General features: G+C 46.5%; 1 protein-coding gene across 4 annotated transcripts in view; it reads right to left on the bottom strand.

Moving 5' to 3' along the window:
• The window catches only part of ATOSA (atos homolog A), a 50,887-nt gene extending 46,602 nt beyond the window's left edge, over window positions 1-4,285 (bottom strand). The window contains exons 1-2 of one of the 4 annotated variants that reach the window (XM_071755158.1): window positions 4,165-4,254; window positions 2,907-3,204 (exon numbers count right to left, since the gene is read on the bottom strand). In XM_071755158.1, the coding sequence (XP_071611259.1) occupies window positions 2,907-2,922 (16 nt within the window). In that variant the 5' untranslated portion in view covers window positions 2,923-3,204; window positions 4,165-4,254. Of the gene's footprint in view, window positions 1-2,906; window positions 3,276-4,164 lie in introns of those variants that run through there. The other 3 variants (XM_071755161.1, XM_071755157.1, XM_071755160.1) reach the window with 3 other exon arrangements.
• Between the last annotated feature and the right edge of the window lie 17,227 nt (window positions 4,286-21,512).

The raw sequence follows: 21,512 nt of genomic DNA, 5'->3' as shown, positions 1-21,512 counted from the left end.
AAATCATTCTTCTCGCTGGCACTGGGAAAGCCTCAGCTGAAGCAATGTGACCTCTGTCTTTAAAATGCTTCAACTCTTCACTTTAAGAATGGCAGCACAGGAAAGCCAAGCAGTAGCCATCACTACATTAATTACTGCATTCTCTAGACCTGGTGCAGAGGTCATTCTGTCAATGTGCTTGGAGCAACCACTGCCCTTCTACACTGACAACCCACCTGGTCCCGAGTGACGCTCAGGTGACACGTCCTGTGAATGCCCTGAGCCTTTGCACAGCAAAAGAATCCATCCACATTTCAACCTGCACTTGCAAACCTCTCTTTCTCACTTGCAAAACTATTCCATGGATGTGCTGTGCCACACTGCACATTCCTTCACACTGCTCTCAATTATTGTATGTCTGTATCCGTAATTTTCAAGCTTCCCTTATTATAAAGAAAAGTAATTACCCTTGGGAAAAATTTCCTTTTTTTCTCCATGTCTGCTCATCTCTCTCACCTCATTAAAATATTCTGTAACAGTTCCCACTGTTAAAAACTTGTTGCACATTTAGATCTCTCCTTCTGTCTCCTGCACTATCCATTACTGCTGGTGATAAGTGGAATTTTAATGGTAGTACAACAAAGGCCAAACCATACCCTCCTCCAATATTCCTGGGCACTACAATCTTATTAAATATAGTTCTAAGCTTAACTCTAACTACAAAGCTTAACTCTAACTACTAGCTTAACTTTCTCTGCTCCAAATAGATCCAGATTTAATTATTTGTAAGAATGGAAAAAAAAAAAAAAACCACCAAAAACATTTCAAGTCTTTTTAAGTCTTCAGGTGTTTCACTTGTGTAAAAGATGCAGCTTTGGACTTTAAGTCTGTGTAGCAAAGTGAAAAGTGTGGCAGGCTGAGTGCTCTGCTTCTCTCCTGCCCCTTGCTATAAATTTGGGAGGACTGGAAGCAGGTGACTGCACACTTGACTGCTCCTATCCTGTGGTGCAGCTGCTCTGCAGAGAGCACACATGTAAACATTTGCATGGTCTGTGCCTCCTGAGAGTCTCTGCAGGCTGCATGTGGCATTTAGGCAGCAGTTTCACAACCCCCTTTGTGCACGGGGTTGTTCTGCTGCCTTAGCACACAGCTCATCTGGAGCTATGCACTAAGATGGCTGGGGATACTCCCCAAGCTTTGCCAAGATCCATGATTTATTTCAAGATTTTTAGCATCTGAAAAGGATTTCAAGACATTACTCCTGAAGGGTTTCACCCAGTGTGTGATAGCCTTTTACACTGGATAGAAATCTCAATTTAGGAACAGCCAGAAAAAGACAGAGGAAAAAAAAAAAAAAAACAAACCCCAAAACAAAAACCAGCCCTGCAACCTACAGAGCTTGTTTCCTTTATGAATTTGGTCCCCACAACATCAGATTGGTTAAGAAAACACATCTGGTCACTTATAAATCAACTATGTTTCCAATGTTCTAACAATTTGACTAAAAATTAGAGAAAATAATAGACAAAGGTCATATAGAGATTTTGAAATGCTAGAGCAGAACATTTTAAAGCTGTAAATATCAACTTGGGGTTTACCTGGCTATTTTAAAAATTTATTTCACCATGACATTAAAGTTATCAAACTTTGGGATCTGGTATTAAAAGCTAAAAATATTCTAAAATCAGCCTGCCCTGCTGTAATAAATCAGGTGAAGGTTTAAGCAATTAAAGAGGTGGAAAGCAAGAAGAAAAGCCTATTTCAAATCCTCAGTACTTAAAAAACATTAATTTATGGATATGTTTATGATAATTTTTGTATTATTGTCACACTATATAATCCTTACAGCATATACACACAAGAAATTCACACAAGAGTGGTCATTTATGAGGTGTCAGTATTAGCAAACGTCATTAACAAGCCTAATTAAGATGTCTATGTCATGTAAGTGTTAGAATTCAATACATGGATGGTTAAGCTACATTAAAGTGTTTATCAAAATTCCAAAGTGACTATAACACGAAGAAAGTGGTTTTTTAAGCCAAAAAGATCCAGTAACAATTGAATCATCAAAACTTTGAGAAACTCATATATCTAAGCAAGAATTTTTCAATTAACACTCAGAACGAAACAAAGAGCACTCATAAGATTTCTTTAAAGAAATCTTGCTTTAACCAACAGGAAATCAATAATCACTGCTCGTGTGGATCAAAAACAGAAGTCATGACATCTTTTCAACTCTAGGGGCACCAGCAGTTGTTGCTATACTGCAAAAAGAGCTGAAGTGTTATAAACATATACGCAGACAGCCGACTTTTTCTTTCTGTAAAACCATTATGTCAGTAATCCAGGCAAGATCGTAACCAAACGACCGTGAAAAAACAGAATTTCAGCTTTCTTGGTATGATACATCTCCTTTGTACGCGGAAGAAAAAACAATCAGGTTATAAAACAACACCGATGGAAGTTACGGACATTTTCCGAGTGTTTTCCAGCTAGGTTATGACATTTTTATGCATGTGCTGGCATTGTCTGCCGGTGCCCGATTTGCCTTTGACCGCCTCTCCCCTCAGCACTGCAGTTCTGTGCTAACACGCCGACCACATACATTTGACACACAAAACGCAGCATTCCCAGAGCAAAAAGGAGTTTGCTACGGTGTTTGTCTCCCGTCCATCCAACCAAGACAATGGGAAACCGAAGGGCAGGCAGGACACGGGGCTGTTCAGCGCCTTCGGAGGGTTCCCTCACGGTGCCACTGGCCATTCCCCAGCTGAACCTGGGTACCTGGATCCTCTCCCATCCCCCAAAATGACAGCAGAGGAGATAAGAAAAGGAAGGGATAACACCGAAACAAAATCCCGGGGAGATTTCTCTATGCCTCAAAATAAAACAAACCCCAAGAAATATCTGGATAAACCGTTTACCTCGTTCCGGCTTCATTTTCTCCGTTTCCCCGCAGAGGTCTGGAAGGAGCCGAGGCGCTGTGCTGCTCCCCCCGCGCAGACTGCCTGTCGCTGCCTCCAGCGAGCGATATTAATTATATTTCTCGTGTGAAAACAATAAGCCGGAGGGCGAAGGGGGCCGTCCCGCCCCGGAGCACCGGGGCCCGCCGGCAGGCAGGCTGGAGGCGGCCGGACCGGGAGGCTGAACGCCGGCGGCCTCTCCCCGCGCCCGGCCGGGGTGTCCTTCCCTGACACGGCGCCGAGCGGGGCTATTTATAACCTGCCGGGGAAAAAAATCCCACAACAAGAGACCTCGGCTCACCCCCCGGCTCTGAGTCACGGCGGCCCCGGCCGCAGTCCCCTCCCTCCCGCCTGCCCCGCGGAGGGCAGCGGGCGGCCCCACCACCCCCCCCGCCCCGCCGGGCCCCCGGCCCTGTCACCGCCCGGCGGCTGGCGGCGGGGGGCTGCCCGGCACCCGCATCCCCAGGCCCCGCCGCTGCCGCCCGGGATGCCGGGCCGTGCCCCCGCCGCGGAAGCTTTGCCCCCCTCAGACAGCCCGTGCCCCCCGCCGCGGCGGAGCGCAGCTCTCCATGGCTCTGCCTCCTGCCCTTCTTCCTCCTCCTCCTCCTCCTCCTCCTCGCCGCTGACTAACTCCCCTCCTCTCCGCCGGGCACTCCCCGCCTCCCGCCGAGCGGGGCACACACATCACAGCCCGGCGGCGGGCAGGACAGCGCAGGGCAGCGCCGCTCAGCTCAGCCACGGGGTCCCCGCCTCGCCGCCCGCCCCCAGGGGACAGCGCGCCCGCCGCTGCCCGCCGGGACCGCGGACCCCGCTGAGCCCCGCGCCCGCCCCGCGCACCGCTCATCCCGCCCCCGGGCCGGGCCCAACGGCCGCGCCCCGCCCCCGCCCGCCTCACGTGCCCCGTCACGGCCAATCCCGTGCCCTCACTTCCGGCCCGGCCGCCCGCCTGCCGAGCAACTCGGTTGTCATGGCAACGGAGCGCCGGCCCGGCTGGGGCCTGTGGCGGTAACCGGCCCGGCCTGGCCCGGTCCGGTCCGGCGTCGGGGATGGGGTCGGAGGCATCCGCATCCCCGGCAGCTCGCCGCCCTGCTGCTTTACAGCGGCGCTGCTGGGGTTTATCGGTTTACCCCAGCGGCGTCCCTCACCTCCCCTCCCGAGTATTTTGGCAGGCAGGCTCCCCCCACCTCACCCCCGTTGTGCAAAGCCGCCCCTCACTCACCCGGCTCCGGCGGAGGCCGGCGGGGCCCCTCAGCCCGCTTCCGCAGAGGACCTTTCCCGCACCGCCGTCAGCCGCTTGCCCGCTCTCCCTCCTGGCCCCGCACAGCTACGCAGGTGCTGACACGCTGGCGCCCCGTGCCTGCCCAGGAGCGAGTGCCCATGGCTGCGGGGGTTGGCGTGTGCCTATCTATGCAGGCGCTGGCTGATTCAAACTGCCCGCTCCGGGGGAGACTCTGTCCCCCCGCCCGCTCACCCTCCCGGCCAGAGGAGCTGCGAGGGAGGGGAGAAGGCCCTGAGGGTGTCCTGGCCCCGGGGCAGGCCCGCTGCCTGCCCTGCCTGCCAGCGCGGCGCTTGACGCTCGTTTGACACTGATAACTATTTTGTGCGGGGAAACAATGGGCTGTGGCTGTGGTTACACAATACGCTTAATCCAGCAGAAATTCAAGTTTCCCCGAGAGGGCCGGGCCTGTGCCATCATCCCTCATTTCAAGGCCTGGCTGCCTGCCTGGCAAAGCAGGTCAGGAACCGGGGCTGCTGCAGGCGAACCTCCTGCGGCTGTGGCCCGGGGGCTGTCGGGGTGCAGGCACCCTGCTCATGGGGGAACGGGCTGCTGTGGCGACAGGGCTGCCTCTCGCACCAGGGGCTGTGCTATCATTGAATCCTAGAATTGGCTGGGTTGGAAGGGACCTCAGAGCTCATCAAGTCCAACCCTTGATCCACTCCCACTGCAGTTCCCAGCCCATGGCACTGAGTGCCACATCCAGGCTCTTTTGAAATATCTCCAGGGATGGAGAATCCACCCCTTCCCTGGGCAGCCCATTCCAATGGCTGATCACCCTCTCCAGAAAGAAATTCTTTCTAATGTCCAACCCAAACCTCCCCTGGCACAACTTGAGACCTCTTGTGCCCTCTTGTCTTGCTGAGAGTTGCCTGGGAAAAGAGCCCAACCCCCCCCTGGCTCCAACCTCCTTTCAGGGAGTTGGAGAGAGTGATGAGGTCTCCCCTGAGCCTCCTCTTCTCCAGCCTCAACACCCCCAGCTCCCTCAGCCTCTCCTCATAGGATCTGTGCTCCAGTCCCTTCATCGTGGCACTAGAGGCAATGTGTCTTTCAGGGAAGCCCCGAGCTCACCTGGAGACTGTAGCAGGACCAGGGAAAGCCTGACAGATAAATAACCCTGTTCCTCGGTGTTGGCCTCGGTTAGAAAAGACAGATGGCATGATACAGACCTCTCTTGCTTTAATGTGGTCCTACACCTAGGATAGACCCCAGCAAGAGAAGAGGGCACAAGCGGTCTCAAGTTGTGCCAGGGGAGGTTTAGGTTGGACATGAGAAAATTTCTTTCTGGAGAGGGTGCTCAGCCATTGGAATGGGCTGCCCAGGGAAGGGGTGGATTCTCCATCCCTGGAGATATTTCCAAAGAGCCTGGATGTGGCACTCAGTGCCATGGGCTGGGAACCACGGGGGGAGTGGATCAAGGGTTGGACTTGATGAGCTCTGAGGTCCCTTCCAACCCAGCCAATTCTAGGATTCTAGGATTCTATGACCCAGACAGGGCTGCACCTCGAGTCATTACACTGGTAGGGAATTGCCAGTGCAATGTTTACAAACACTGAGACCCAACCCTGTGTGGGGCACTGACTCCCTACAAGATGATTTATAAATATGCACATCTTCTGCCCTTTCTACAGAGAAACAACGTGTACAGCTCAGTCAGCTCCCTGTGCTTTCTGGTGTGCCAGGATCCCTACAGATGAATATACATCTAGGATCTGCACAACAACCCTCTCCTCATAGCTAGCCTGGCAGCCATGGAAGGAATTGCAAAGTATGTAAAATTTCAGATGAGCTGCAACTATTTTCCTCTCTCAGAAATCAGATGTACATCCTTACATCGGGAGGGTGCTTCACTGAATAAACTACCCAGCAAACATCTCTCACTTAAGTCATACCCCAAAATAAAGAAGCAAGTAGGACGAGCACATGCAGTGCTTTGATATTACACTCATAAGTACATGAGTGTCACTTCTGTTGCTGTGTGACTGCTGTAGATGTGTTTGGTAATTACAGATCCCAGAGCTCTCTGCCGGATGCAATATAATTGCAAGTGTGGCAATCCAGATTTATAAAAGGAGGAATTGGAATGAGCAATAAGTAGTGTAGCTGTATGTCTATGTGAGGGTCATCATGACTACACTGGGTGTGATTCAGCCCCTTGTCAGATCCTCCCACTGGTGATAGTCATCCTAATGAAAAGTCACATCCTTTAGGCCACTAATTGTTGCTGGAAGACATTGCAAATTAGCTCATAGCTTGTTCTAATATTGGGTTTACAGACAAAAAAGATCAAATCCACCTTTCTACTACGATTGCGTTTCATGTAGTATTTTAAAATAGTTTTTTAAATCTTTATCTCACTGTGGCACCTTTTAAAAACAATTTACTAGACACAAGTAGGCTGAACTTCCAAGTAAACCCTTTGTGAAAGCACTTTTTCCATAGTGGTGACTTAAGTAGTAAGCCACACAGTAAGTACACAGTTTCCAATTACTCTGTCCTTAGGAGTTCAAGGCAATGGGAAATTTAGGTGCCACCTAGATAATCACAGAACATCAAAAAAGAAAGTTCTAAGGAACATGACAAGAGCAAGCCAGGTCTGGTGTGCAGAGCTCTGTTCTATGTGACTGCACAGGAGGTTTTATGGTCAGTTTCCCCTGAAGTCAGACCATTTCTGGACCTAGAAAGAGACCAGGATGTCTGAGATACTTCAGGTCCTGTTTCACTTCAGACAAAGAAGCATAGTTTCCCTTTTGACCACGCAGATATGTAACACATCTGGAAAAAGCAGAACAGAGAACTGAGAATTATTAGTGATCCAATTATACAATATTTAATGTATAATATTAAAGGCAAAACAAGGACAACCATCCCAAGCAAGTCTGTGGATTTAGTTTGGCTAAAATGGCTAAAACTGCCCTTGAACTCATAACTTTCCTCCTAGTCACCAACCAAATGATGAGGGCAGCATGAACACCCAGAGAAAATATGGGCCTTCAACCATGGGAATTCACTTGCAAATCCCTTTTTTTTTTTTTTACTTTTACAACAAAGAAAACACTGAAATGCATTTCTGACTTCAGAAGCTGAACACCCAGTTAAAACACCTGAAAAGTGTCCTGCTGCTGAATTACACATCACACAGAAGCAGGAGTAGCTTAGAAACATCAAGGGAGCTTTAACTGCCCTCCCACTGAGGGCCAAGTTTAACAAGAAGTGCTTCTGAGCGCACAAACATGGACAAAAGCTGATTGATAATCGACTCCTGGTTGATTAACTTTGGTGCCCAGCCAGGTGAGAGCTGAGGCTGCAGCATCCACCTCACACATTCAGGCTCTGCTGTGGAGAAGCTGAGTTTCAGTGGCTGCATTTTCCTCAGTGCAAACCTCAACAGGGCTGCTCCACCTCCATCTCCTGAAGTGCATAATACCTTTCCTCTTTTATGGACACTACCCCCAGGTAAGGCTTGGCTGAAAGTGGCCATTTTATGTTTAAGAAATCCCTACCTGGGGGGCAGCACGTTGTGGCGTTGTCTCGTAAGCCTTGTTTGTATAGAAATGAATTTTTAAAAAAATAAATCATGCTTTCTTTCATAACTTCAACACGTTATGCTTTTGGCACAGTTCCCACTGCCTGGAACAGGGTGTATTTTAGGTTATATCCCCAAGTGTCTCGACAGATTTAGCTGTCAAAGAAGTGATGTCTGATGCAGCAGATCAAAATTCCTGTGATTCCTAGAGACAATTACTGCCTGTTGAGTGTTGTGGCACAATTGCTTTTGAAAACAGTATAAAGTCACCACACTTAGGAGACTATTGTAGCCAAAGGATGAATTGAGTGAGAACTAGACTAGAGGATACAGTATGCAAAGAAACAAATTGGAAATGTGCTAAAAAACTGTGAAGAATCAGCTGTAATTTAATTACTGTCACCAGTGGTAACCACTTTGGAAAAAGCATTAAAATAGAAATGAGTTATTTGCTTCTTGTAATTTATTAGTCCACAAGAACAGAAGAGCCACCTGTTACTGAAACAGAGAGAATGATAAACCAGTATAATTAAAATATCAGTATGTTCTAGAAGTTTAGTCTTAGGGGTTATAAAACCATTTTGGGCTTGGTTTTGAATTCATCAATATATCCAGATAAGTGGGTCTAGTGGTATGGAAGATAATTCATCATCATTCTTCCCTGAGATACCTAGAGCCACAAGAGCAAGGACAGCTTTAGAAAAATGTGTTCTGTATGTCTGCCTGCCCTTGTCTTACTGCTTTTGACTGCAGCCTCCAGTACTTCTCTGTTCATGCTACCCCCACTCATCTTTATTCAGCAGCTGGATTTAAGTACTTTAGTAGCATCAGTCCAACCAGATGAAAAAATACATTAAAAATGCTCAAACTGCATTTCCTATCCTTAAAATTCCCAGGGCACATGGCTCATTATGGCACGCAGAGATATCTGAGTGACATTAAGACAGTACTCCCAGATTTTCTCATCTTGCTTTCATAGAATCATAGAATCATAGAATTAGCTGGGTTGGAAGGGACCTCAGAGCTCATCAAGTCCAACCCTTGCTCCACTCCCCCCGTGGTTCCCAGCCCATGGCACTGAGTGCCACATCCAGGCTCTTTTGAAATATCTCCAGGGATGGAGAATCCACCCCTTCCCTGGGCAGCCCATTCCAATGCCTGAGCACCCTCTCCAGAAAGAAATTCTTTCTCATGTCCAACCTAAACCTCCCCTGGCACAACTTGAGACCTCTTGTGCCCTCTTGTCTTGCTGAGAGTTGCCTGGGAAAAGAGCCCAACCCCCCCCTGGCTCCAACCTCCTTTCAGGGAGTTGGAGAGAGTGATGAGGTCTCCCCTGAGCCTCCTCTTCTCCAGCCTCAACACCCCCAGCTCCCTCAGCCCTTCCTCACAGCATTTCTGCTGGATCCCTTCCCCAGCCCAGTTGCCTCCTTTGGACCTGCTCCAGCACCTCAATCTCCTTCCTGAGCTGAGGGGCCCAGAACTGGACACAGGACTCAAGCTGTGGCCTCCCCAGGGCTGAGCACAGGGGCAGAATCCCTTCCCTGGACCTGCTGGCCACGCTGTTCCTGAGCCAGCCCAGGATGCCATTGGCCTTTGTGTCACCCTGATCTGAGAGACAGGAAGATCTTAATGGTAGGAGCCACAGAGGAGGTTTTCTTCTGCATTCACCTCCAGCCTGTGCAGAAGTTCCTCCACACAGCTTCTAACCAGCATAATTTTGAGCAGTCCTTAGGCTTCTCTTGGCTGCATTTGGGGCTTGCCTCAGGATCAAAGGCAGGAGAGTAAATTCATGTCATCTTTTTGTTCCTAGCCCCCAGACACAGGCTGTCCTAACAAAGTCTGGCAAGATGGGGTACACTCAGGTTGTATGAAGTACTATGCATGATGAGAACTCTCCATACAGGGTGTGTGCTGATTGCAGTTATATATAGGAACAGGAAATGAAAACCTTCAGTCCAGGATGCCCAACGTGAGCCCATAACAACATTTGAGTTTTCGAATAAAAAAGCCTGATTTCCAGGTCCCACTGCCTTAAGCAGAATTAGTCAGGCTTGCAGTGTTCTTAAAAAAACAGCTCACCTCTCCTGAGATTCCTAATTATGGAATTAGGCACCTAATTTTAGATCCTTGTTTTTGAAAATTTTGGCCTATGGGCCTGAGTCTTGTCTAGTTACATCAGCTTTCTCTGGTATAAATGCACCAATTAAGTCAGGGGAGTTACTTCTAGAGGAAACCAGTCCCATGACTGGAAAATCAGGATCTGCAGCAGAGAAGAAACAGCAATATTTTAGTTTTCTTTCTTAAAAATAGACAAATCATAGTCATGGTGCTACATATTAAGAAACTAAACAAATATAACAAGTGTAAATCAACAGGTGCTCTACTGTTAGACCCTGGTGTTTGTTAACTTACAGGAATTTATCTTTCCATACAGTTCCTGCCTAAACCCTCAATTGTTTAATTTCACTACTAATTGGCCCTTTCCAGGTAAAAATTTATAGCTATTATCATGTTCTTACCTCCTAAATTCCCTTTGTGAAATTAGTAAAGTGAAATCTGCAGGACTTTTTCTCTGTTCTCAAATTCCTCTATTTACCAAGCAGCACTTTTTCACTGGAGACACAGCCAAAGTGAGAGGGAACTATGACAACACCAGAGCAGTGACTGCTCCCCTCTCAAAAAGGCAGCTTGTCATCCTTGCCAGAAATAATTTCCTGGATGCAGCACTTTGCTACTAAACTGTGCTTACATCCAAGAGATTCCTTTAGTTGGAAGTGACCTGGTCCCTGTCCTGTGCTGCTCCTCAAATTCCCCAATCACATGGGATGCCCTGTGCCTTCTTCACTCTTCTGGATGCAAATACAGGAGCTTAGCACCTCTCGGGATGGAATCTCTTCTGCTGCTCTTCCAGAGACTGAAGTCTACCAGTCAGGCCCTTTTGCCAACAGAAATTGAGTGCTTCCTGCTTTTCCATAATTCACTTTGAAAACAGCAACTTATATAATCTTTTCTCCCTTTGGAGAAACTTCCAAAATGGTATTTCATAAATCTTGTGTGCTCCTTTAGTGATGGATCTGAGATGCACAACTAGACACTAGCTCCAAAAGACAACAGTGCTCTCACCTGAAGTGGTGACCAGTGGTAATGGAAATATAGAAGTATGAAGATAAAGACACCTAAAGGTTCTGCTTTACAGAAAAACCTAACCCCTTGTTCTGTATAAACATCCCCCTAGAGGACAGCTGCTCAGTGTGATGGCCACAGGTAACTTGCATTGGTAACTTTCATAACTTTCAGCACTTGACTAATCAGGCAGTAATGCCCTGAAAAGTAAATGATCTACTTGTGAATGGATCATTCATTTCTGAAAGGGAAGGAAATTCTTCTCTTTCACATGGAAGATCTTTTATGTCGCTGCAATACAGCTACATAAATGCAGGTTTCATTCTAACCTGAAAACAGGTTTGGGATTGTTGGTTTGGTTTTTTTTTTCAATATTTTTTTAGGGGGATTGTGCAAGTTCACTGATGAACAGTAACGTGACTCAATGTTTACCCAGGACTAAGCTTGATGGAAACATTAATCAAAAAATATATAGTTTTCCACATTAAAATTGACATTTTTGTAGCAACAGCAAGCCCTGACATTCCCTGAAGAGAAGCTAGAGATAGATGTTTGCCAAGTGAAACAGCAAGCTGTTGCCAAGAGTAGAAATTTTTAGGAAAATAGAGGCAGAAGATCTGTTTCCAGTTTTTACTTTCAAGCAGGTATATTCAGAATCTATACCCCAGTTACCAATTGCAGTGATCCAGCAGGAATCCAAGAACCCTCTTCACATTATTTCTGTAAATGCCAGTGGAAAGTGAGTGCATCACCCTTGAGGTGCTGAGAGTTTTGCAATCCTGTTTTCCTATTGCTAATGGCTTGATCTCTCTTGCAATAGTTCCCAGTACAGCTCTGCACAAGTAATTACACCAAATTAATGGCTGGTGTAACACCATCTGGTTCATGAATATCAACTTGTGATGCCTCGACCAGCCCTGTTTACTTTCCCTCCACTGCCACAGGAGCTGGGTCATGGTTGAGCTCTGTGCCCATCCCAGACAGCCTGACCTGGCTCCAGCAGCTCTTTCCTCTAAGGCAGGACTCAAGTTCACAGACTTTGCCCTCACTTAACTCCACTTTGCTGCTCACCTGGAGCTCGCACCACAACTTTTCCCAAGTTTTTCTGCACAGCTCTCTGCAGATTTGCCATCTCACTCAGCCTCTGTCAGACAGTTTCTTGCCAGTGCTCATCCTCTGTAGCATCAGTCCCCGTGTCACAGAAGAGTCCAGCAGCCACAGGGCCACCCTGGGTCCATCTCAGCCTGCCAAGCACCTCAGAGAAAACCAACACAAGGAGCACGTTCACAACAAATTAAAGAATTACTACAGCTGTGCTGCTGAGTGTATGGAAATTACAGACAACTTTCCACAGGCACTATTAAATGAAATGGATAATTTGTTTATGTAAAGGAGTGATTACCTTGCTGGAACAACAAGTCCAGCCTATAGTTCCAAGCCAGGCTAAATTAATACCACAACTCCCACTAAACTTAAGAGAGAGTAGGGCGGGAAAATAGCAGGGTGTTAAATACAGTGCAATATTTAAAGTAACCACATGCATGGTTTACAAGAGAAGCTGCCTATCATTTACTGAAGTAGTCAGTGACTTGGGGCTTATTAGATAAATGCCAGAGCTATTGCAAAACTGCTGTGGCCTTGTTCTAAAAAGTTTAGTTGCATAGTTGCTTGCCAGAGCCCTTCTAATATATTCATGGCCATTTAGTGGCACAAACTACATGTTAATATTAAAGACTGAATGAAAATTGCACTGAACAGAAAGGGCTGCACAGTCATTGAGGGTGACTTTTCAATACAGAAATATATTGAATTACCCAGATTCAGGTTTCTCTGGTTTTTGTTTGTTTGCTGGTGTGTTTAGTTTTTGGGTTTTTTTTAAGAAAAAAAAAAAAAAAAAGCCCTAAAATTCCACCCATTAGCTGCTGTCCTGTAATTGTAGAGTTCATAGTGAAGAACACTGTGGCTCACCTCACTTGTTGACAGTGCTGGTTGTATTAGTCATGGGCCTCTATTCCCCAATAAAGACCAGGCCAACACATCTCACCCCAAGCACAGTGTTTGTCAGGTTTACTGTACCTAAAGAAAAACTATTTTTTTTTTTTCCAGGACGTCCTCTGGAAACTGAGAGCATAACAGCAACTACAACTGAAAAAATAAGAGCCTTAAAAGGCTGAATACTGAAAGGTCTGATTGTACCTTGCTGATGAAAAAAAAAAAAAAAAAAAAAAAAAAAGGTATCTATGCCTGGCAAATGTCATCAATGGTGAAATCCTTGGCCTATATACAAAGGTCAACTCCCTTTCATACAGAAGAAGCTAGGATTTCAGCTCAGGCTATATTGGGTAGTGCTTTCTTTGCTACTTTCACACTAGATCAACTAATTTTAAGCCTCACAGTTGATTTATTCTCACATTGTATAACATTACTTGACATTCATTCAAGGATCTTGATGGCAAAGTACAGCATGTACACCAAAACCAAACAAAACTGCAGTAAGTTATTGAATTGCACACCTTTGGGTATCAATTAAAATTTGAAAATTAAAAGATCTCTGTACATATTTATAGCAAAGTCAATCTTTATGTTACTAGGCTAGGTAGTTTCTTAAAACAAATGATACAGTGAAAACATTGTAGCTGTATCTGTGCTTATATTGCTTTTGGCTCCTTCTGGAGTTCTTGGTTAATTTATTTTCCTTTTAAAGTTGTTGAACTGGGTTTCTTTCTTTGCACAAAACATAAGCAGCTTCATTGCCTGGAAAACACAGAGCCTGATTGTTCCCCTGCTTACAGCAGTGCAAATCAGCAATGATTCCATCAGTCTATAGAATTACATCAATGTAAAGCTGACGTCAGAGAGATGGCTATCAAAGCCCTTGTTCCAAAGTTAATTGTTTTTTGCTGAAAAAAAAAAAAGGAGATGAGTACAGAGCATGTTTGTTCTCCTTCTCAACTGAAATGTCAAAGAAGAGCTGGAGTTTTGGCATCTGATCTATGAGGGATTTGCACACACAGATCACGTTTCAAAAACAGGGACTGGGTCACAACCCATCATGCTACAAGTCCGTTTCCTTGATCCAGTTTTAAGGAAGGGGAGGATTTTGTCCCTCTTTGCTGTCATTGAGACAACTTTTTCCACTCTCTGGAGCCAGCAGCAAAGTGTCATCAGCAGTAAAGGGCCAGCAACAAACGTGTGTCCTGTTTAAAACCATTTCTCAGCTTTGTTTCACCAGGTCGATTGCTCTGCACATTTAATACATTTTTGGATTTTTTGCTTGGCAAATGGAAGCAGCATCATATCAAATAAATGATAAATAAGTAAATAAATATATTGAAAGGGATTGGCTGAGCGAGGGAGGTGGGAAGTGGATACATTTACAGAGCTCTAGGACTCTGGACTATTTGAGGAGGCTGCCACAGGCTGCAGCATCTTTAGGACTGCTCTAACTTCCAGCAATCTCCTTCCTGATGCCCCAGCACAGCATCAACTTGGGAAGACAAACTGGGTGAAGTTGCTTTTCTCTGCTTCCTGCATGGCTCTGCTCACTGTAGCACTGAATCTTCATTGCTGCTTTGTTATCAGCCTCCTGGGCTCACATCCTTTATGTTTAAAAACCTGAAATTCGGGTCCTGGTTGCAGTGGAAGCCAAAGCACCTTCAGCCACACATGGTGAGCGGGGTCACACAGGCACTGCAGCAGCTCAGGCACTGGGAACACCCCCCAGACACCACCAACACCAGCACCACCAGCACCAGCACCACCAGCACCAGCACCCACGTTGTGCCATGCACCCACTGACTGCTGTCTGGCTGCTCTGATTTCCATTTCCCTCTGCAGATTTCCAGCACTGCCCAGGAACACTGCCCCTCGTTCACACCAGGGGACTTCCCCCTCTGGTGACAGTCTCCTCCAGCTGCACTATAGGTGCCCAAGAGCTTTACCTGGCAGCAGTTCCAGGTGGTTGTATAACACCAGCTCAACAATGCTGGTACAGCATTAGCAGGGATTAAGCCTGCACTTGTTACACAAGCCAGAGCCACACAGTCTGATTGCCTTACCCTGCCCCTCAAACAACTTTCATCAGAAGTTTTAAATGGAGTGATTTAGAAATGGCTTCCAAATTGAAGCCTTGTCCTTTTTTTTTTGCATCATTACTTAAACACCAAGAGTAGATTTATAGATTTATAGAACTGGCTGGGTTGGAAGGGACCTCAGAGCTCATCAAGTCCAACCCTTGCTCCACTCCCGCTGTGGTTCCCAGCCCATGGCACTGAGTGCCACATCCAGGCTCTTTTGAAATATCTCCAGGGATGGAGAATCCACCCCTTCCCTGGGCAGCCCATTCCAATGGCTGAGCACCCTCTCCAGAAAGAAATTCTTTCTAATGTCCAACCTAAACCTCCCCTGGCACAACTTGAGACCTCTTGTGCCCTCTTGTCTTGCTGAGAGTTGCCTGGGAAAAGAGCCCAACCCCCCCTGGCTCCAACCTCCTTTCAGGGAGTTGTAGAGAGTGATGAGGTCTCCCCTGAGCCTCCTCTTCTCCAGCCTCAACACCCCCAGCTCCCTCAGCCTCTCCTCATAGGATCTGTGCTCCAGTCCCTTCCCCAGCCCAGTTGCCTCCTTTGGACCTGCTCCAGCACCTCAATCTCCTTCCTGAGCTGAGGGGCCCAGAACTGGACACAGGACTCAAGCTGTGGCCTCCCCAGGGCTGAGCACAGGGGCAGAATCCCTTCCCTGGACCTGCTGGCCACGCTGTTCCTGAGCCAGCCCAGGATGCCATTGGCCTTCTTGGCCACCTGGGCACACTGCTGGCTGCTGTTCAGTACCGTGGGTGTTGGGCAGTTCTTTGCATACATATTGTCTAGAAAGCTGCAGCCTGGAATTTGTTTAAAAGAAAGAACTTGAGCTGCCACAGTGTACAGTTTATGTCAAAGAAAATCCAGGGACTGTATCCACTTCTCTGGGGTAAGGGAATATATATTTTCAGTGGTACAGTTACAAGGAGAAAAAAGGGGCAAACCAGAGTTGAAGGAAACAAGAGGAAAGCACACTTCATTAGGGATGAAAATAAACTGCTAAATGTGAACAGGAGACTGATAAGCTCTGATCAGACAGAGATGCTCCTCACTGCCCCCCAGATGCACTTCTTACCCTCAGCTGGTCAGATCATTGCCAGCACAGAGCTCAAAACTGTGGAAACAAAGGATCCCAGGTAGGCAGATCTGCATTTCTTCTTTCCACAGATGCTTATTTCATCTTTCTGCAGTATTTGTGTGAAGCTCCCAGGCCAGGTACCATGCCAGCTGTAATTAAACCAAGCTTAGTTGAGGAAAACCAGCTAGAGAAAAAATATGGATGGAGTAGAAAACGAACCCCTGCCTCGCACACAGAGTTCTACAAGGGGTCCATGAGGATGATGAATGTGTAGTTTGGCTGTAAAATTCTTTTACCCTGACTCCAACCCAGCAGCCTGAGCAAGTGGAAGGGACTCCTAGCACATCCCTGAACCTCCAGGGGAGATGATGTCTGCCAGGCATGGAACATTGGCTGCTCTGGACACAGGAGTGAGAAAGGAAGTGTTTACCTGCAGAAAGAGTTGGGGTTCAATTATTTCTTTTTCAAGGCACGTAGAGTGACTGTTGGGTGATGAGGGTCCATTGTTTGCCACAGGCAGGAGGCACAGAAGAGGAAATATTTCCATAAAGAGGTTGTACCCTGGAAAGGCAGCACAGAAATACATACGAGAAAGAGAAGGAAGTCACCAATGTTCATGCTTTAAAAAAAAAAAAGAAAAAAAATTAAAATTACTCATTCATTACTTGCTGTTATTACTTGGTCAGATACTCAAGAAGTCTGTTAAAACTCATTTTCTTCCTAATAATACCATAAACAAAGTACACAGAAAACATTCCAAATGCCAAAGGAGTAGCTATGGTTATTATGTGGTAGTCTGAGTATCATTTATCATTGAAGGAAGAAACTAGGAAAAAAAACCATGAAGTTTGATCAGAATATAGTGTTAAGAAACAGAGGCAGGAAATGAGGATTCACAGTGACTGCCAGTGGAAAGCTTCATACTCACAATCATTTGGTTTTTATCTAAGGCAGTGGTTTGAAGCAACACTTACTCACTTTCAGCAAAGGAGCAGGCATTACAGTTTGCTTATCTGCCAGTGCATGAAAAGACTGTGTTTAAAATATCTAAAATACCTGTTTTAGCTGTACTGATGCCAGTGAACCTTAGGGAAAATGTGTGTTGGGCTGCTCTGTCCTGAACAGTATTTTCAACATGTATAAATGCAGAATCACAATTAGAGGGCTGTTCTAAATTATAATCTGGATTTTCCAAAAATAAACTCTACCCTAACCTCTCCCATCCTGGCTTCACTCACAGGCCCCTCCTTGGCTGTGGTTCCCTTGACTTCACATAAGTCCAGCTGGCTCTGAGGTTGGTTGCAGATCCTTTTCAAAGCAATCAAGGAAATTTGAAATAGGAGAACAATGTTGGAGTACACTTTCCTAACTTATAAAAGACCAGAAAAACTGGGGAAAAAAAAAAAAAAAAGGGAATTAAAAAAAAATACATTCCCGGATAAACAGCCCTTTCCTTGTTGCTGCTCTGAAGTCAAGTGCATACATATTTTTGCAGTAAAACCTCTTAAAATCACTGGCTTTTCCATCTTTTCAGACTTGGATTTGTCATCAGGTGTTTGCAGATTACATGGAGCCCAAGCCTTCTGAACAGCCTCTTTTGCTTTATATACATTAATTGCTCCTGCTGTCAGCCAGAGGGAGATGTATCACCAGCAGGATAACATAAAGCTAAGTGCTGTCTTGCCAGGGAATGTAGAATAATATTCTGGTTTTATAGCACCTTTTCCCTAAGGCCCACAAGGCACTTTACAAGTAAGATTGAATTAAGCTTGTCAGCACTCTGTATGGGAAGTAAATATTTCTTTCTCCAAGTTGGAGAAGGGAAACTGAGGCATTAATATTAAAAGTCCCCAGCAAAGCATTTAGCTGCATGCTTTCAAGCCCTTTAAACTTCTCACATGATTTAATTAAGCCCATACTCAAGTGTTTTGCTGGAATAGTGCCTAAGAAAGATGCTACAGCCGTGCTGCCAATTTATTTTGCAGCTGGGGAAGCACCCCAGGTTCCCCATCACTCACTCTTTAACAACATAAACTTATTTTTAATCTGCTGTTTTCCCTAAAAAAAAAGATCACATTTAAGTCTCACCTCTGTGGTGTGTTGTCACCTGAGCCTGGATGAGTCCTGGGAGGTGATGTCCCAGCAGAAAGCCTGGGCAGCAGCAAACCTGATCTCTGTGACTCTGGTGCTGCACTGGAGAAACACAGTTTATCTTTGGCCATGGGTTGGTGTTCAGAGTGCTGGGCTGTGCACATTGATCTGAAATTCTTCAATATTTGGATATCCTGTGGCATTTCTAGTCAGTGAACGTTTCTGATGATTCAGGTATCTGTCTCTGGTTAAAAGCCCATGCAGCAGCAGGGCTCTGAACACTGCTTGGCTCTGTTAAATCTGATCACAGACCTGACCTGACTTCCTACCACAGCTCAGAGGCAGCCATCGTGTCTCAGTCCTGCTTTTGGTGTCTCTCTTCCATCCTGTTTTTCCCAGGTCTTCCTGGCTTACCTCTTATCACACATTCCATCTCCAGTTTGGCTGCTGAAGGTTTCAGTTAGGGCTGGTCCTCAGCTGGAGGGCTCATGGCATCCCTCCAGGGAGCCATACACCTGCTCTGTCCCTAACACCACAGTGCTTCTGGGCTGAAATCCTTACAGAACTGGACCAGAGACAGCATTTTCCTTGTAAGATGTGGTGAGGTCACAGCTAACAAAACCCCTGGGCTCCCAAACGAGTACCAGGCTCAAGAAAAAGGGACCAACCTTGTCCCAGCAGAGGAACACAGGAGCACACAGGAGTTCCTGAGCTGAAGGAGCCCATCCCTAGGTGAATTCTGAAGGTCCCCTCCAGCATCTCAGATGCTGTCACTCTCTTTCTCATCATAGCAGTGACAGTACCAAGAGCCAAATAAAGGGAACTTGTTTCTGCCCCTTGTTGCACAGGACTTCCTGCAATTTAGTGTTTGCCAAGTGAGGCGCAACGTGAAAAAATAAGTGAAACATAAGAAAGGAGCAATCTAAAGCACTTACAAGGTCAAGTGCTTTGAAAAAGCCAAGCTGTATAACTCTTCAGGGATTTTAAATGTTTTTAACACATACCCTCATGCTGATGACCCTGTATAAATGCATCTGACATTGAAACAAGCCTTTGAAATTAATATATAGATAATACGGCATTACTAACATTACATACACTCTAATTAAAAAGATAACAAGCATATAATTTCTGTCAGTTGTGAATGACAGCTCTTGTGGGTTAATTGCTGTAGGTAGGCCTCCTTTAGAAGTGAGTGGAGCTGAAAGAGCCACCAACACTCAGCTGATGCAAAGCCTATTAGAGAAAATCAAATGCCTGGATGCTTGCAGTCAGCCTTGCACTGGCCTCTAACTTCCCCCTCCAGAGTGCAGGCAACCCCCCCCCCCCACAGACCTGATAAAACTAATCCCAAATATTAATAAACTGTTGGGATAAAATATTGGGATTATTGGGATATTCGAATTATTGGGATATTTGGATTAATAAAATATTGGGATAAACTAATCCCAAATATTAATATCGTGAAGTAACCCTCAAAACTCACAGGACTGAATTTCAATGAAATTTTACATGTCTTATGTGCAGTCTGGTTCTAAGGCTTTTAGGGATTACCATCATGACCTTTTTTCTGATTTGCACAATAAACACCACAACTCTAAGCATCCTACTAAGTGAAAGTTACAATCCTGACTCGTGTGCTTGGAGCAAATGAAGCTTTGGGGGCAGCTGGTTTTTGTGAGACTTCTGGTAAAACTGAGAGCAGACACTCACAAGCTGTTCCTGCCAACATCTGAACAGGAATTCCAGGGAACAGAACAGGTCTGGGAACAGGCCGGGGCTTGGGGCACGTCATGGGTTCACTCTTCAGCCAGGCTTGTACTTTAAAGTCTCTAAGAACCCTAAAGTAATGAAATATATGCTCATCGTTAGAGGTGTAAACTCACTGCAAAAGGTTCCATATCCGAATCAGAGGAGTTTGGATGACACCAAGCCTGCTGGAACACCTGATCCCCAGCCAGCCACCTTTCCTAGCTTGCTGGCAGAGCTGGGGCTGTGGTTACAGCCCATCCCTTGCATCTTCCCCTGCTGAATCACTGCCTGCTGCTGGTGGATGGACCTGCTCCTGGGACAGGGGGACAGCTTCTGCCTGCAGGACAGCAGCTGGGCTGTCATCACCCTCAGCATCCCCAAGCACAGAAGCCTTTCCTGTTTGGAGACTCCTGGTGCAGCCACGTAGCTGCCTGCCAAGCTCCCCCCTCTCCCAGCACACTTATTTCCTTTACTGAGAAATGGCTTCAAGCTTGGTCACCTCCAGCCTGGCTGCACAGAGATGGCAGGGGGGGAGACAGGAGCCCATCCTTCCCCACGTGCCAAGGGCCTGGTCCAGCAGAGCCCGTGGGAGCTCCCTCTTGGGTGTAGAGACCTTCTGCAGTTGTTCTGCCCAACTCCAGCATCAATCAGGCCCCAGACAGCCTCACTTCTCCTCATACTCTAAATGTTTCTGCTTTCCCTTTGCTGCCTCTGCTGTCTCCATCTCCACTGTTATCTGCACCTTCCCATCTGCATGTTCCTATTTGAAATAAATATGCAAAGTTCCCCCCCTCCTCCTTTGTGAAGGGGGCAAGGACTGCACAGAAAGGAAAACCAATGGCTTTTACCTTCTCGTATAAAGCAGCACTTTCAGCCACATTTTTTCCCTTTGGGCTTTCATCCAGAAAAATTTCCTAAGCAGATTTCTTATCTTGTTTACTCACTTTGGGACTCTGGTGATCTGGACAAGTTGGGTAACTGGATAAATCAGTCCTGCTGGTAACTGCCTTACCACAGCTTGTAACCCTCTGGGGACAAGGGGACAGAGCCACAGGAACTGTTTGTTCTTCAGGCAGAGGGAGCCTGACTCTCAGGGGTGTTTTCCTTAGGAGCTCCCCAAGTTGTGGTAATCCAGGGATGAACCTGGGTTTGGGGTGTTGATTCCATAAACTTTTCAGCATCCCACTAACCCCCACATGCAGTTTTGGGGAGACAACCTGTTCTGCAGAACAGCTTTAAATACCCACTCCTTAGCAGGAACACGTGGGCCCTGAGCCTGGGTGTGTGCTGGGCAGAATGGAACAGGTCTGTCAAGGGTCCCCCAAGCACCCCCAGACCTATGGGGAGGGGGGTGTGGGTGACCATGTGCACTCTGGGGTGCCTGCCCTCTCCTGGCACTTCCTGGAGTTTGTCCTTTCCAGGCTGCTGAGCTCAGCAGTGGAAATGCTGGGGTTTTCCAACATGAATCACAACAGCTCATTTTCTATTTTCAGTGCCTGCTAAGAATATGACAAATTTTCTCTTATTCCTGTGAATCTAACCACCACACAGTCCTTTGGTACCATAAAGGATACAGAAATGTCTAATCCAGGATTTAAATTAGATCCAGGAAACCTCTCTTCTCTCTTCCTGCGTGAAAGAGGTT

The sequence above is a fragment of the Heliangelus exortis genome, chromosome 11, assembly GCF_036169615.1.
Source record: "Heliangelus exortis chromosome 11, bHelExo1.hap1, whole genome shotgun sequence".
In the NCBI taxonomy this organism is placed as follows: Eukaryota; Metazoa; Chordata; class Aves; order Apodiformes; family Trochilidae; genus Heliangelus; species Heliangelus exortis.
The sequence above is the reverse complement of the archived record's forward strand: the minus strand, read 5'-3'. Positions and strand labels throughout refer to the sequence as shown.